We start from the raw sequence: 15723 nt of genomic DNA, 5'->3' as shown, positions 1-15723 counted from the left end.
AGATGAAAAGAGTAAAAGTCGCATGCATGGAAAGGGATCCATAGATCCTTTTCGTATATCTTAGAGTGATCACATAGATCTACTCTTTTACAATGGTTTTTTATCATGGTATAGCATGCGAATTGAATCGGTATTTGATTTCTCACTTATGTCAAAAGAAGAGACTCGTACCTCAGAACCGACGCGGGGGCGAGCGTGCTCTGTTGCGTCAGCTGCGAAAAAGGTAATCAATTAACCATTTGAATGGAAACTGGAGGAACGGGCGGAGGAGAGAAGGAGGAGGAAGAGCGCACGGGTGAGGGCTCCTCCCTCACCCTTGCGTGCTCTTAAAGGCACAAGGGTGTAAATCGGGAAATCCTTCGTGGGTTTCCCTGTTCAACGAGAGGGGAAAGGGGCACAGCTGCGGTGCGGGGGAGAGGATTTAAAAGAAACCCTCGCCCCTGCGGGTTTTTTAACCCTAACGGGTTGGCAGGTCTGGGTCCGACCCGGGTCTAATTTTTTTTTTCAATTTCGTGGGTTTTACAGTCAAACTCCGACCCTCTCATTCCCCCCTCTCTCTCTCTCACCCATGTGCATCGGCCGGGTGAGGCCATCTACGGCCCACCCTATCCCCGACCCTCTCTATGTGCGCATCTCCCCCTCCCGTCCCTAACCCACTCTCTCTATGTCTCTCTCTCTCCTGTGCAGCGGCCGAACAATGAGAGTCCAACGGCGAGGCCGACGATGAAAGGTTGCTCTCTTTCTTCCCCTTCTTCTTTGTTCCTCTCTCTCACTATCTCTCTTCTTTCCTTCTCTCTTTCTTCCCCATCTTCTTCGTTCCGCTCTTTCTTCTTCTTCTCCTCTCTCTGATTAGGGCTCTGAATCAAATATTTTCTTTGATTGAGGCTTTTTTTCTTTTATTATGGCTTGAATCAAATTTCTTTAATTAGGTATTCTTCTAGTTAATTTGATTATGGCTTTTCTTGTATTTGATTAGGGTTGTCTTTCTTTGAATTTCTCTGATTAGGGTTTGAATTTATGCTTTATTTTTCTTGTAATTTAGGGTTTTTTTGTTGATTTACGGCTTTTTATAGTTAATTTGATTATGGCTTTTCTTGTATTTGATTAGGGTTGTTTTCTTTTAATTTCTTTAATTAGGGTTTGAAATTATGCTTTATTTTTCTTGTAATTTAGGGTTTTTTGTTTATTTATTGTTTTTTATAGTTAATTTGATTAAGGCTTTTCTTATATTTGATTAGGGCTGTTTTTCTTTGAATTTCATTGATTAGGGTTTGAATTTATGTTTTATTTTTCTTGTAATTTAGAGTTTTTTGGTTTATTTATGGCTTTTTATAGTTAATTTGATTATGTCTTTTTATTTGATTAGGGTTGTTCTTTAAATTTCTTTGATAAGGGTTTGAAATTATGCTTTTTTCTTGTAATTTAGGGTTTTTTGGTTTATTTATGGCTTTTATAGTTAATTTGATTAAGGCTTTTCTTGTATTTGATTAAGGTTGTTTTTCTTTGATTTTCTTTTATTAGGGTTTGAATTATGGTTTTTTATATTTTTTATTATGGTTTATTTATGGTTTCTTTGATTTCATGGCTTATTTATAATTTATTTTTCTTATAGATTAGGGTTTTTTGTTTATTTATGATGTAATTTCTTGCATTTTATGGTTTTATAATTTATTTATGGTTTTTGCATTTGTATATATAAAATTATGAATTCTTATCTTTTTTTCTCAAATTACCCAAAATGTAAACATTTTTTTTGTACTTGGATCGAGTTTGAGATCCATATTTGGGGCTAAAATCCATAATTTTTTGATAAACTTTCATAATTAGATCCAATATGACACCGATTAAAGCATTTATATATCAAACAAATATCAATTCTTATTTTTTCTTAAATTACCCAAATTTTAAACATTTTTTAGTTTTTAGATCCAATTTGAGCTCCATATCCGGGGCTAAAATCCCTAATAATCATGTCAAAACATAGATAATGGTGGGGCACATCGGGTCGTACGACCCATTATCCATGCATGTCGAAGTTGTCCACACAACGTAAATCAAACAACGGACATAAGGAACACAACTTCCGTGTACGATCGAAACAAAAGTTAGATGGAGTACAATTGTTACACACTACTCTAACCCCACAATCAGCGCAAATTAGAACCTACATATAACAACTCAATAATGTATATGTATATCATAATATTTAATAGTATAAGTATGTTTGAGTAAACATCTCTTGTACTACACAAGTGTTCACATAATGCAATAGTTACATAATTCTTTTCTTCTTTTCCTGATACATGTCCTCACTGCTTTTTTTGCTGTACATAGTGGACAGTGTTTGTTAACCAGTTTCTCACACTTCCTGTAATAAACCAGCATTCTTAGCTCTGCTCACTAACCATGCTTCCAGTATTCACTTATCACTCTTGCAACAACAGAACTATTGCATACAGTAAATATAATATTGGTATAAAAAATTATTGGTATCGCATGCAGAATAATTCATTGTGGGGGAAAAAAATGAAAGAAGTGATTGTCCTAACTCCAAACATCACCTCATAGTTGCTAGAACGGGAAGCGGTCAATCCAAATTTTTGGAGGATTTAGGAAGCAGGACGCGAATAGGAAGCAGTAGGGGGAATAGTTCAGGAAGTGATATAAGAAATTATGATAAAACAATGGTTGTAAGAAGACAACTTTTAAAGAATGAAGTTCTTTGAAGAAAACAAGTATGCCAAAATGAATAATTAAGAAATGACGTCCACAATTGACAGTTATATCATCTTATTTGAAAAACTTCCTAAGATCATTTAATAGAATAACTAAATAACACATACAATCAATAAAAATGCAAAACCTTTAAAAACTACAAGTTCATAAGTTTATTTTGGAGTTTGGATACAAAGCATTGAAATAATAAAAAAATTGTACAGCAATTGATGTGTAACTCATCACACATATTACAATTCTAAGAAACTTCAACTAAGCCTAACAATATAATCAACTATTATACGATACCTTAAAAAAAAATAAAAAATGTACAAGAGTGGACAATGTAATATATATATATACACATGTGTGTGTCATAAGTTAACAAAATAACATCTAACAACATATAGCTAATTATGTATTGCTAATGCTTTCATGTAGGTATGAATATAGTAATTATAATAAAATAAAGCTGCAAATAAGATACATAAAAGCTACTGAATTGTTGTGCAAAGAGAAATACAAATTAGGCTGATAAGCTATTTCTCCTCTGTTCAAGAATTCAGCAATTTGAAGTTTTGAACAGGTGTAGCTATATTATGAAATAGAGAACAAACAACTGCAATTAAGAGAGAGCACAACAATCCAACATGCATATAGAAAAACATATCAAACTAAACTAGATATGGTAATTCAGAAAAATAAAAGAAACTGTTTTTGCAATCAAAACAATAAGACTAAAGTCAAAAGTCATGTGCATTTATATTCTATATACTATGTAAATCTGTGCATTTATTTGAAATGAACAAGAGAACAAGAGGCATGTGGTTGCATTAGACAAAAATCACGCTACAAATGGTGAGGAACCAGAATTCCTATATATGAGGAATTGAATTCCTCAACTTGGGAATTAGAATTTCAATGAAAATAAAAACTCAGTTATGGGAAATGGGATTCCCATCACATGGGAATAGTGAATCCCTTGTTGGAGAACTGTGATTCCCATGCATAAGAAGCACGATTCCACACTGCTTCCTGGGAATCACAATTCCCACCTTGATAGTAGCACTTCTGGTAACTATGATTCACCTTCACCATGCGTAGGTTTTTTAACCAATCCTTTTCTTTCCATACTGAATCATGTCTCATTTTTGTAAGAATAAATAGAGTGGTAAGGAAAAGGGAGTCAAATTGAACCATATCTATAGTAGGTAAATGCCACTTTTCTCCTGATGTTGTCGGAGGGGGGTTGTACATGAGAGAGAGAGAGAGAGTACCATAACATGGTCATCTAGTTACCAAATCAAGATTTACATACCCAATAGATGATTATAAACTAAATTCTAATGTGACAACAATATCTTATTTCAGGAGAAAAGATACCTCTTGCCGCTCAATGAAACCTTGCTGTTTGAGATCGTATAGTTGGAAGGAAACTGCATTTCAAGATCATGTAAATCAAGAAATTACATATTCTGATTCAGTGCCCCAAATGATGGAGGGAGAAAGATGAGTACTTTAAAAGTTGAAGGATGCAAAATATAAAATACAAAAAACTGTAATGATTTAACATGAACTCATAAGAGGTTCTTACAAATTGCAGGGTTTTAACCAGCATTATGTACAATTGTATTGGTTTTCAACACTTGTACCACGTATCAGATACCATGGAAACCAATAAACAAATGCTACTTGAGGAATTAGTCAGACCATGTTACAGAAAAAAAAAAACTGCAAAATGTTTCAACAACTTACAGTCGATCTTATCGTCAATTCGAGCGTTGGGGTGGAAGACAGATAATGCACGTGCAAATTCTTCAAACCCTAAGATCCCATTATGCTTTGTATCAAACAGATCAAAGACCTAAGGACAAAAATAACGCGATTTAGAAATAAATCTAAAAGAGTTTATATAGCAGAGAAAGTATATATAATTTGCAATGATAAAAAAACTCAAAAGTCCAGAATTCTACTAATCAACTACATGGATCAATGGTCAAGTCAGAGTAGCTAGGACACACTTACTGTTAGAAAATAATACATATATGTGTATTTTAATTCTGTAATTTTTCTTTTTTATTTTATTTTTATGTAATCTGTCATCAGCTGAACACTGTCAGCTAATGCCAGACTGTGTACAGCACAGTCTGTCAATAGTTAGCTGACAGACTGTGGTGCCCAGAGTCTGTCATTAGCTGACAGACTGTGTGCTGCAGTCTCTGTCTACTAAAGAGACGTTGGGACTGTACCCAACGACTCCCTCTCTTTCACCCCTCTATAAATAAGGGCCTCCCAGCCCATTGTAATATTATTCAATAAGGGTTTTTATTCCCTTGTGCTCGTTAATAAAATAGTGCATTTTATGCACTTTCTTGCTTTTGTGGTGTGTAGCATTTGAGTGCTACTTTGTGCTAGCCTATGTTTTCTTTTGTTTGAAATATCAAGTTATTGTCTATAAGGCTCTTTACATGGTATCAGAGCCAGGTTTACGATCAGCGGTGCATCGGTGGGCTGCCTCGTAAATCGTGCTTATTATATTTCGTGGTGGTGATTTCTTTTCCTCCTTTAATTCACCATGGGTGAATCTTTTCCGCACAATACAAGCAATTCCAACTTTATTCCGCCGTTCAAACTTGAAGGAAGCAACTATAATATTTGGGCGGGACACTTGGAGACATTCATCAAAGATCAAGGCTTGTGGGGATTCGTAAGAGGTACTATTCTTGAACCCACTCCCAAAATTTCATTAGGTGAAAATGAAGTTGAGACTAGTCTTGAAGAAATAAACAAAGTCATGGAAGAATACTACAAGAAATTAGATGAATGGGAAATGAGAAATGCAAAAATTCTTTCATGGATGCTAAGTGGAGTTGAGACAAAAATCGCCTCAAATCTATTATGCTACAAAAAGGCAAATGAAACGTGAGAATATCTTAAAGGTATGTTTACCGAAAAAGATATGGTTCACAAGTATTATCTTCAAGAAAAGATTAGAAATATCAAACAAGGAGATAAAAATATAAGAGATTACTTTATGGAGTTATCTTCAATTTGGACCCAACTTGCCCAATTTGAACCCAAAAAGGAAGGTAAATGTATAAAAATGCGAAGAGTTCAAGTTAAAGAAGATAGACTCTTCGCCTTCCTCTATGGTTTGAAACCCAAATTTGAACAAACAAGGACCTCACTGCTATCAACTTCATCACCCCCTCCTATTCATGAGATTCTCATTAAACTTAGTGGAGAAGAAACTAGGCTAAACATGAGTAAAAATGTTAGTGTTTTTGCTAATTCTAGCAATGGTCAAGAAGAGGATTGCGCTCTTGCCGCATCAAAACCAGGACATTATATTAAGCCATATAAACCACCCCACTTCAATAGGAATAAAGGTGAATAAAAAATCATGTGTTACAACTGTAATGAGCTCGGTCACATTAGGCCTCAATGTCCTAAATACAAATATAATCCCTAAGAAAAACGTGTTGCCGCTGCATCATCAAAACAAGATGAAGATACTCTGAATCTCAAGGACCTCACCAAATCATTATCTCAACTGACGGAGGCATTACAACCATTGCTTAAAGGATCTACGTCAGGAGCGATCATTGCATCATCTTCAACTCCTGGTATGTGCTCTTGGCTTCTAGATTCAGGAGCTTCTTTTCATATGACTCCACATAAGTCTATATTATCTGAATGTCAATCTAATTCAAATATATCCTTTGTTTGCACTAATGATGGTACTGCTTTAGAAATAGAAAGTGTTGAAACTTTTAAAATAATAGCAAAATTTATATTCCAAAAATAAGATTTATACCTAAACTACATCTTAACCTACTTTCAGTTTCGCAAATCTCGGATCATGGATGTGATGTCATTTTCTCATCAAATAAATGTTGGATGCAGGATCGCCAGTCTGAGAAATTGATTGGGGAAGGTTCTAGGCAAGGAGATCTCTATTATATGGATTTCCTTTGTATTCCAAAAGAATCATTTTGTAACATTGCCCTAACAAAAGATATACGGACTTGGCATCATAGACTTGGGCATCCAAATATAAAGAAATTAAATTTTGTACCAATTACCAAAAATATTTGTAAAGAAAATTTTGAATGTAAAGAATGTTTACTTGGTAAAATGACAGCATTGCCTTATGGTCAAAGAACTTTTTATTCTTCAATACCTTTTGAATTAGTTCATTCAGATGTGTGGGGTCCTACACCCGTAGCTTCTAAAGGAGGATTATCCCACTATGTTATATTTATTGATGATTTCACTAGATATTGCTGGATTTACTTTCTTAAGTTTAAATCCGATGTATTCGCAATCTTAAAAACATTCCATAATATAATTAAAAATCAATTTAAAAGCAAACTCAAAATCCTCAGAACTAACTCTGGAGAAGAATATTTGTCAAATGAATTTAAACAATTTTTAGAAAATGAAGGAATCCTACATCAAAGATCGTGTCCTAGAACTCCACAACAAAAAAAAATTCAGAAAGAAAACACAGACACATTATGGAAACTACAAAGACTCTTTTTATTGCTAAAAATGTTCCAAAAAATCTTTGGGCAGAAGTTGCATTAACTTCAATATATCTTATAAATACGATGCCTTCAAAAACATTGTCCAATGAAATTCCCTTTGAAAAATTATTTAAATATCAACCTGACTATCAAAGACTGAGAATCTTTGGTTACAAATGTTATGTTTTAAATGATAAAGGAGATAAACTGTCCTCTAAAGCTATTCCTTGTGCGTTCATTGGCTATTTAGAAACACAAAAGGGATTCAAATGTTATGATATAAAAAATGATAAACTTCTCGTATCAAGGAATGTTAATTTTATTGAAAATGAAAGTGGATTTGAAGAAAACATGCTGGAAGACATAAATTTTGATTATTCATTCTTGTTTAAACTGTTGTCTAATGATGAAAATATTTACGTAGAACCTCCTATTGAGAATATAACAGCTAAACCAATAGTATACACTAGAAGGAATCGAAATGCAACCAATGAAGGTGTAAATCAAAGTAATCATGAAGCTTTAGAAATTCCCTCACAACAAACAACTATTCGTAGATCTGAACGAACCTCAAAGATCTCAAATAAATTTGTGTCTTATGACTCATTCTCTCCTAAACATAGAGCATGTCTTATAGCCATTCATTCTTACTTTGAACCCTCGTGTTACAATGAAGCAAAAAAATTACCTGAATAGATAAAAGCTATGCATATAGAATTAGATGCTCTTAAAGAAGCTAATACTTGAAAAATTCTAGATTTACCCATCGGAAAGAAGACCATAGGTTGTAGATGGGTTTTTAAGGTAAAAACCAAAAGTGATGGATCCTTGAAAAGACATAAAGTCAGGCTAGTTGCCAAAGGATATTCTCAAGAATATAGAGTCGATTATGAAAAAAAATTTGCTCTCGTTGCCAGAATGACCATTGTTCGGATGCTTGTAACTATTTCAGCTATTAAAAATTGAAATATATTTTAAATGGATGATAAAAATGCCTTTTTGAATGGACATCTTAATGAGGAAGTATATATGGTTGTTCCACCTGGATTGATAATTCCTTCAAGTAAAGTGCTTAAATTGAAAAAGGCATTGTATGGTCTCAAACAAGCACCTAAAGCTTGGTTTGATACCTTTAACGACGTTATTACAAGATATGGTTTTAAACCATGTTATACTGATACAGCTTTATTTATTAAGAATTATCCTGCAGGTATTATAATTTTACTTTTGTATGTGGATGATATGTTGATTACAGGTAGTGACAAAGAAGGAATCAAGAAAGTAAAACAATTTTTGAAAAAATCTTTTGAAATGATAGATCTTGGGTTTCTAACATACTTTCTTGGTATAGAAGTATCCTACTCTAACAGATGATATATATTGTCACAAACAAAGTTTGCTTCGGATATTATTGACAGGTCAAGACTATCAGATGATAAAGTTGTTGACACCGCAGAGACAGTTGGAATGAAGATACAAGCTGATGATGGAGTTCCTTTGGACAACCCAACCCCCTTCAGACAACTCGCGGGATCTCTTATGTATCTGAATATTACAAGACCGGACATAGCTCATGTTGTACATATAGCCAGCCAATTTCAATAAGATCCAACATCAGCTCATATGAGTGCAGTCATGAGAATCGTTAAATATGTCAGAAGTACAATAAATAAGAGAGTTTTTCTATCTTCTTTTTTCTCCTTAGATCTTATTGCATACTTTGATGTTGATTGGGGAGGAGATCCAAATAATAGGCGGTCAAGAACTGGTTTTTGTGTGTTTCTAGGTGAATCATTGATTTCATGGAGATGCAAGAAACAACAAAAAGTGTCTCTATCATCTACCGAAGTCGAATATAGAGCAATGACAACTACTACTATGGAAATCGTGTGGCTCAAACAACTAATTTCAGATATGGGAATTCATCTTCAGAATCCTACAAGATTATGTTGTGACAACAAGAGCTCCATATACATTGCTCGAAATCATATGTTCCATGAAAGAACTAAGCATATAGAGATGGATTGCCATTTTGTTCGTGAAGAATACTTAAAGAAAACTATTGATCTTCCTTATCTAACATCAGAATATCAACTTGCGGATTTCTTCACCAAGGCACTGTGCTCACCAAGATTCAACTTTTTACTTGACAAACTTTCGTTGATTTCACCATAAGTTTGAGGGAGGCTGTTAGAAAATAATACATATATATGTATTTTAATTCTGTAATTTTTCTTTTTTATTTATTTTTTTATGTAATCTGTCATCAGCTGAACATTGTCAGCTAATGACAGACTGTGTGCTGCATAGTCTTTGTCTACTAAAGAGACGTTGGGACTGTACCCAACGTCTCTTTAGTAGAGTCATTGGGTAGAGCCCATTGACTCCCTCTCTTTCACCCCTCTATAAATAAGGGCCTCCCTGCCCATTGTAATATTATTCAATAAGGGTTTTTATTCCCTTGTGCTCGTTAATAAAATAGTGCATTTTATGCACTTTCTTGCTTTTGTAGTGTGCAGCATTTGAGTGCTACTTTGTGCTAGCCTATGTTTTCTTTTGTTTGAAATACCAAGTTATTGTCCGTAAGGATCTTTACACTTAAAAGAGGAACATGCTATATATAATTATTCTAAGATCATTATACAAGCTACATAGGAGGTCATTCTACCCAATCCCCAGTTCAAGAATGCCAACAGCAATGCTTTCAAAATATCGCCGAAAACATAAATATCATGAAGTAAATATTTTTCTGCTTTTTTGTTTATTTTATTTTTAAAAACTTATCTAACTGTTTCTTTATATTCATAAGTACTTCTAAAATGTATTTTGTCTTATCCTTTCTAATTTTTCTTTACATGTTTTAATTTTTTAAAACACCCAAGATCTTCCCAAGAAAAACCATTTTTTAAAGAAGACTCTTGAGAACAACATTGGTGACCATAGAGAGGGAGAGAGAGGAGGAGGAGTTCTGCAAGTCCTTGCTTGCTATTATGTAATCACATTAAGAAGAACAATGTTATGTAAGAGCTAATCTATGAGACACTATCATTTGTACAAAAACGAGAAGTTCATGAAAGAAAAGAGAGAGACGATTACAAAGTTCCAAATTTCGCAAGTGAAAAGAGAACATGCATGGAAAGTTTAGCAAAAGGAATATAGATGCAACATAATATACCCGGTCTGCAAACAAGCTCTCTTTTTTATTAGTCTTGAACAATGCCAACTGGAATTCCTCCTGCAATACATCATACAGGGAAATTGTTTCAGCAATGAGTTGCAACAAAAAAAGTCCCATGAAAAGAAACCAGGATGATTCAGTCACAAAATCTTGCTAACAAGGCATGGCCACCTTGTCCATGGGTATAAAGAAACAACGAAAGTAGAATTGTGGCAAAAATGAAATATCATTTGAACTTCAAAAGACATCAGTTATCTGTTTCCATTTTCCAGCGTACCTTGTTTATCAACCCATCATCAATTACTGCACTGCTGATCTTCTTAAATAACTCATAAAGTGCTTCTATTTCACTTACACTAACTGCAGAGAGTAGAGGGGGACAAATATTTAGCATGTATTAACCAGATGGTTTAAACAAGAAATTCAGAAAAATGATCACGTTTGATAGTCCATGTTGATGAAACCATAACACCTGCATTAGTAGTATAATTTTTACAAGATAAAGTGTGTATGCATGACTTTTTAGTCAAAGACAAATCAAGTAACATTTTAAGGTTACATCATGAACATGTTTACATGCATGCATTTATCGTTGATCCATTTTGAAATCATATGAGATGAAATGTACTAGTAAAGAATAACTAAAAACAGACAACCACAGACAAGGAGAACTCATAAATACACCAATAATAGTACATTTTATTAAATTATTAAGTCTATATCATGTAAATTGTAAGCAAACAATACATTATTCCTAGTTTATTCTGGAAAATAATTCTGGAATTGGCAAAGAAACATACACACAGTCTCCCTTGCAAGAACTTCAGGATCCCCAAGGCCCTTTGCCGACTTGTACAAATCAAGTTCACAGAACTTAAGTATGAAAGCAAATACTTGCTTAAATCCCTCTAGGCACTGCAACATGTTATTATCAGCTCATCAAAACACTCCATACCTGCAGTCAGGAAACAAAACAAGTCTCTTGGTCTCAGTAATTCCAAAGACAATTCCATACAAAGGATAACTGTTCCCATAGTAACAAGAACTTCTGCCGTCTTATTGCCTCAGTTGACCCAATCCCATAAGCATGGATTCAACATAAACTGAATAGCAAAGTCATAAAGTTCTATGCCATGGACAAAGGGGGGACAAGTGCCAATTTAAGTTTTGTAGGAAAAGGGCATTTATGAAGATATAACATATATACATCATGAAGATGGAAATATCACCAAGAAAAGTTCTTGGGAGCAATATGGAGAAAGGTCTTCTTTTCTTGTTTTTGTTTGAAGGAAAGGCTGGATTTTATTTTGTCAAGACAAGAAAATGGTACTATAAGAAAAAATTACTTTGCATGGACTCTGGTTCTGAAAAAGAAAAGAAGCCTCTTAAACTTAGCCAGTGTTATCAAAAACGCGCCTTGAGGCGCAAAAGGCATGCCTCGCCTTGAGGTGCGGCCCTCTGTGCCTCAAGGCGCAAAAAAAAAAAATTTTACAACAAGACTTCTGAGACATAATCAAAAAGATTTTTGTAGGTTAATCTCATATATTTTCCAGTTATTTCAGTTATGTAATAAGTTTCTTAGTATATTACTATATTTTAACTTTTGTTGGTTAATCTCGTATATTTTTCAGTTATTTCAGTCATGTAATTAGTTTCTTAATATATTTTAACTTTTGTTGGTTAATTTCATATATATTTTCAGTTATGTAATCAGTTTTTTAGTTACTTTTATATGTTAATCTCATATTTTTTAGAATAATCTCATATATTTTAACTTTTGTAGGTTAATCTCATATATTTTTCAGTTATTTTAGTTATGTAATCAGTTTCTTAGTATATTTTAACTTTTGTTGGTTAATCTCATATATTTTTCAGTTATGTAATCAGTTTTTAGTTACTTTTATATGTTAATCTCATATTTTTTAGAATAATCTCAGATATTTTAACTTTTGTAGGTTAATCTCATACTATGTCACAGGGACTCGACTAGCAGGGTGCCACACCCGCGTCGATGCAACGCGACACGGGTTCGGGTGCGGGTGCGGCACCGGGTGCAGTCAACCCGACCCTGGGTGTGGTCAACGCACCCAGGGTCATTTTGGTCCAATTTTTCAGACTTAAAAAAAATTGCCAAGAAATTTTTTTTTGCCCTATATGTCACAGGGATTCTCCAACTAGGTGCCGCACCCGCACCCGATGTGGTCAACCTGACCCTGGGTGCAGTCAACGCACCCAGGGTCATTTATGTCCAACTTATATATATATATATATATATATATATATATATATATATATATATATATATATATATATATTTTTTTTTTTTTTTTTTTTTTTTGCCGCACCCCCGCACCCGGGTTTTTTGGAAGTGCTGCATCCCCGCACCCATGTGACATAGATCTCATATATTTTCCAGTTATTTCAGTTATGTAATTAGTTTCTTAGTATATTTTAACTTTTGTTGGTCAATCTCATATATTTTTCAGTTATGTAATCAGTTTTTTAGTTACTTTTATATGTTAATCTCATATTTTTTAGAATAATCTCATATATTTTAATTTTTGTTGGTTAATCTCATATATTTTCCAGTTATGTAATCATTTTTTTATACTTTTATATGTTGATCTCATATTTTTTAGAATAATCTCATATATTTTAACTTTTGTAGGTTAATCTCATACATTTTCCAGTTATTTCAGTTATGTAATAAGTTTCTTAGTATATTTTAACTTTTTTTGGTTAATCTCATATATTTTCCAATTATATAATCAGTTTTTAGTTACTTTTATATGTTAATCTCATATTTTTTAGTACTTATTTGAGATTTTCTATTTCTTATTGGTTGTTATTTCATCAATAAAGCATTTCTTTATTTATTTGTGTTTTTAGATATTTTTTATAATTTTTTAAAAGTTTTCAAAACAAAATTTTGAGGCTTACGCTTTACGCCTCGCCTCGGTTTTTGGTGGCCGCTACACCTCAACGCTTTTCACAACACTGAACTTAGCTGATTCTTAGGCACATACTAAATCTCCCCCACAGATGTCATGGTGTAAAAAACAGACTTTTCTCAAATAAATTCAGATTCTAGGTGTGAAAATCATGGTGCACAGATTTTCTACTCAGATAAATTCAGATTCTAGCTGTAGATGAATATTTTTAATGAACCTGATGTAATAGCAGCCTATATGACACTTATGATTGAAAAGAGGGTATATTTAGCAATTTCTAGATCGCATTGAATGGCCTTTCAATTCTACAAATTAGTGTGCCACAAGGAAGTTCAAAATCAAATGTAACTTTTCTACTTGAAAAGGATGCGCCAACCACAGATCCAGGATCTCAAATGTTTTTCCAACGATTACTGCCAAAAGAAATTGAACACTTGTTTTATACACGCTGACATCATATCTTTTCATATAGCTATCTGTCGCCATCCTACTGAAAGAAGTCGTGACCATCAACAGAATTAGAGGCTGAGAACCCGAATTAGAGGTAATTCCCACAAGCCTCCCTATGAATACCACTGACCACCTCCTCCCAGTCCCACCCCAAATCATGCAATAGGGAGAAACTATAAACATTCAAAGCATGCCCATCGTTCGGGAATGACTAATACAGTGCGGGGATTTTTTACCATCAATCAAATTCTTTCCCTACTGCAACCTCCACAACAAATCCTCCATTTTTTTTTGAAACGAATAAAAAAGAACAAATTCATGATTAAAAAGGACCCTTACTTCATTATAATACGGTAATACCCACTCACAAAGCCCAAACAATGCAATTAAGGCTCAAAAAACAAGCAGACACATAATACATTTGCCAGATTACAGAAACAATCCAAAAAAAGATCAAAGAGAACCACCATTCCACCCTGAAATTGTCAGGGTAAGGCAACAATCCATCCCCAATGCATTATACCTTCTAGAAATTTAAAAACAAAATTAAACGAAATGAAATTTCACAAAGAAAAAGAGAAGGGTCGGACTTTCAACCGGGAACAAACAATAAAACATTTAAAGAAAAGGGGAAACCAATTCGATCACGGGAGATACAAATTAAGCCGATTCTCTGGGAATTTGCAGAATTGAGGGAAAAAAAGCGGGAGGTGAAAACCATACCACCGAATGTGCCCCAGTGAGAAAGACACGCAACTGAGTGACATGAAAATATGGTGATGGGGGGCGCTCCGATTCAATCAATAGAGAGTTTGGTCGGATCGCATGGAAAGGAAGCCGCTTTGCCCCAAATCTTTTTGGTGGTTCTAAAGATTCCGATCTCTTTATGGATTCCAGGGTGGTCGGAACAAAAGTTCAAAGCAAAAGGTCCCCATGTTGTGATAAAAGAGGAAAAGGGAACGAGGGGGGAAAAGAGGAGAGGAAGAGAAGCGGAGAGAGAGAGAGAGAGGAATTTATGGACTCTAGAGAGAGAAAGAGGGGCCGGAGTTTTCAGCAATTTTAGAGAGAGATAGAGGGGCCGGAGTTTTCAGCAATTTTAGAGAGAGATAGAGGGGCCGGAGTTTTCAGCAATTTTAGAGAGAGATAGAGAGCAGCTAGATACTACAATACAACTCCCCTCCAGCCCACCTTCCCAGCTCCACCCACCAAAATGAGGATCCACGAATTTTGATTAAGCGGGTCGGATCAATGTGGACCCGGGAGTACAATTATTGAATTACCTCACCTCACTGCCTACCTAGCTCATAAATATCGTTGATATCCTGAAAATATCACGTTTTATCACCATATTTTCAAACTTCCATACAATCATAAAAAGGGGGTGTTTATAGACGTTGCTAGAAGCATCTTAAAACCCAAGGGGGTGTGGTGTAGTGTGATGAGGTTTAAACCGTTTGACTGCCAGTCTAGATTCAAATCTCATGGGAATCACCGGCGGAAGAAAGCTTGGCGACTTCCTGAGGTAAGCCCTCGGAGTTTTACGCTGTCATGGACGGAGACTGTAGTATGGCAGGCTGAGCCAGCGCGACTAGGTTTCTGCCTATGGAGCGATTTCTCCGAGTAAAAAAAGAACCATCTTAAAACGTTGTAAACTTGCTTTTCAGTAAAAAAAAAAAACTTTCTGTACACTATGTTTACGTCTACGAAACTTTATGAAAACCCTCTTTTCTGAAAATATAAAGCTACTGCATCTGCCTAAAATAAACTTTCCTCAGTTTTTCATGTTAAAAGAATTGTGTAGTTTTTAAAGTTTATGTTTATACTAAAATATATATAATAAAGCCCGCAAGGGCTCAGCTCATCTAGTAGGAGTAACTTGTGAATGTCACCAAGTTAACAA

General features: G+C 34.4%; 1 protein-coding gene across 4 annotated transcripts in view; it reads right to left on the bottom strand.

Annotated features, from left to right (window-relative positions):
- LOC149838141 (calcineurin B-like protein 3) overlaps window positions 1–14941 on the bottom strand; it is a 30993-nt gene extending 16052 nt beyond the window's left edge. For all 4 annotated transcript variants that reach the window (XR_016431936.1, XR_016431937.1, XM_090006397.1 and 1 more), the window contains exons 1-6: window positions 14547–14941; window positions 11223–11377; window positions 10700–10782; window positions 10420–10479; window positions 4471–4579; window positions 4099–4151 (exon numbers count right to left, since the gene is read on the bottom strand). Coding sequence is in view for 2 of the 4 variants with exons in the window: in XM_090006397.1 (XP_089862523.1) it covers window positions 4099–4151; window positions 4471–4579; window positions 10420–10479; window positions 10700–10782; window positions 11223–11346 (429 nt within the window). In the remaining 2 variants the exon portion in view is untranslated. The remainder of the gene's footprint in view (window positions 1–4098; window positions 4152–4470; window positions 4580–10419; window positions 10480–10699; window positions 10783–11222; window positions 11378–14546) is intronic.
- Between the last annotated feature and the right edge of the window lie 782 nt (window positions 14942–15723).

This window comes from Nuphar pumila, chromosome 5 (genome assembly GCF_984573655.1).
Source record: "Nuphar pumila chromosome 5, dmNupPumi1.hap1.1, whole genome shotgun sequence".
Classification (NCBI taxonomy): Eukaryota; Viridiplantae; Streptophyta; class Magnoliopsida; order Nymphaeales; family Nymphaeaceae; genus Nuphar; species Nuphar pumila.
Note: the sequence above shows the minus strand (reverse complement) of the source record. Positions and strands in the feature narration are given on the sequence as shown.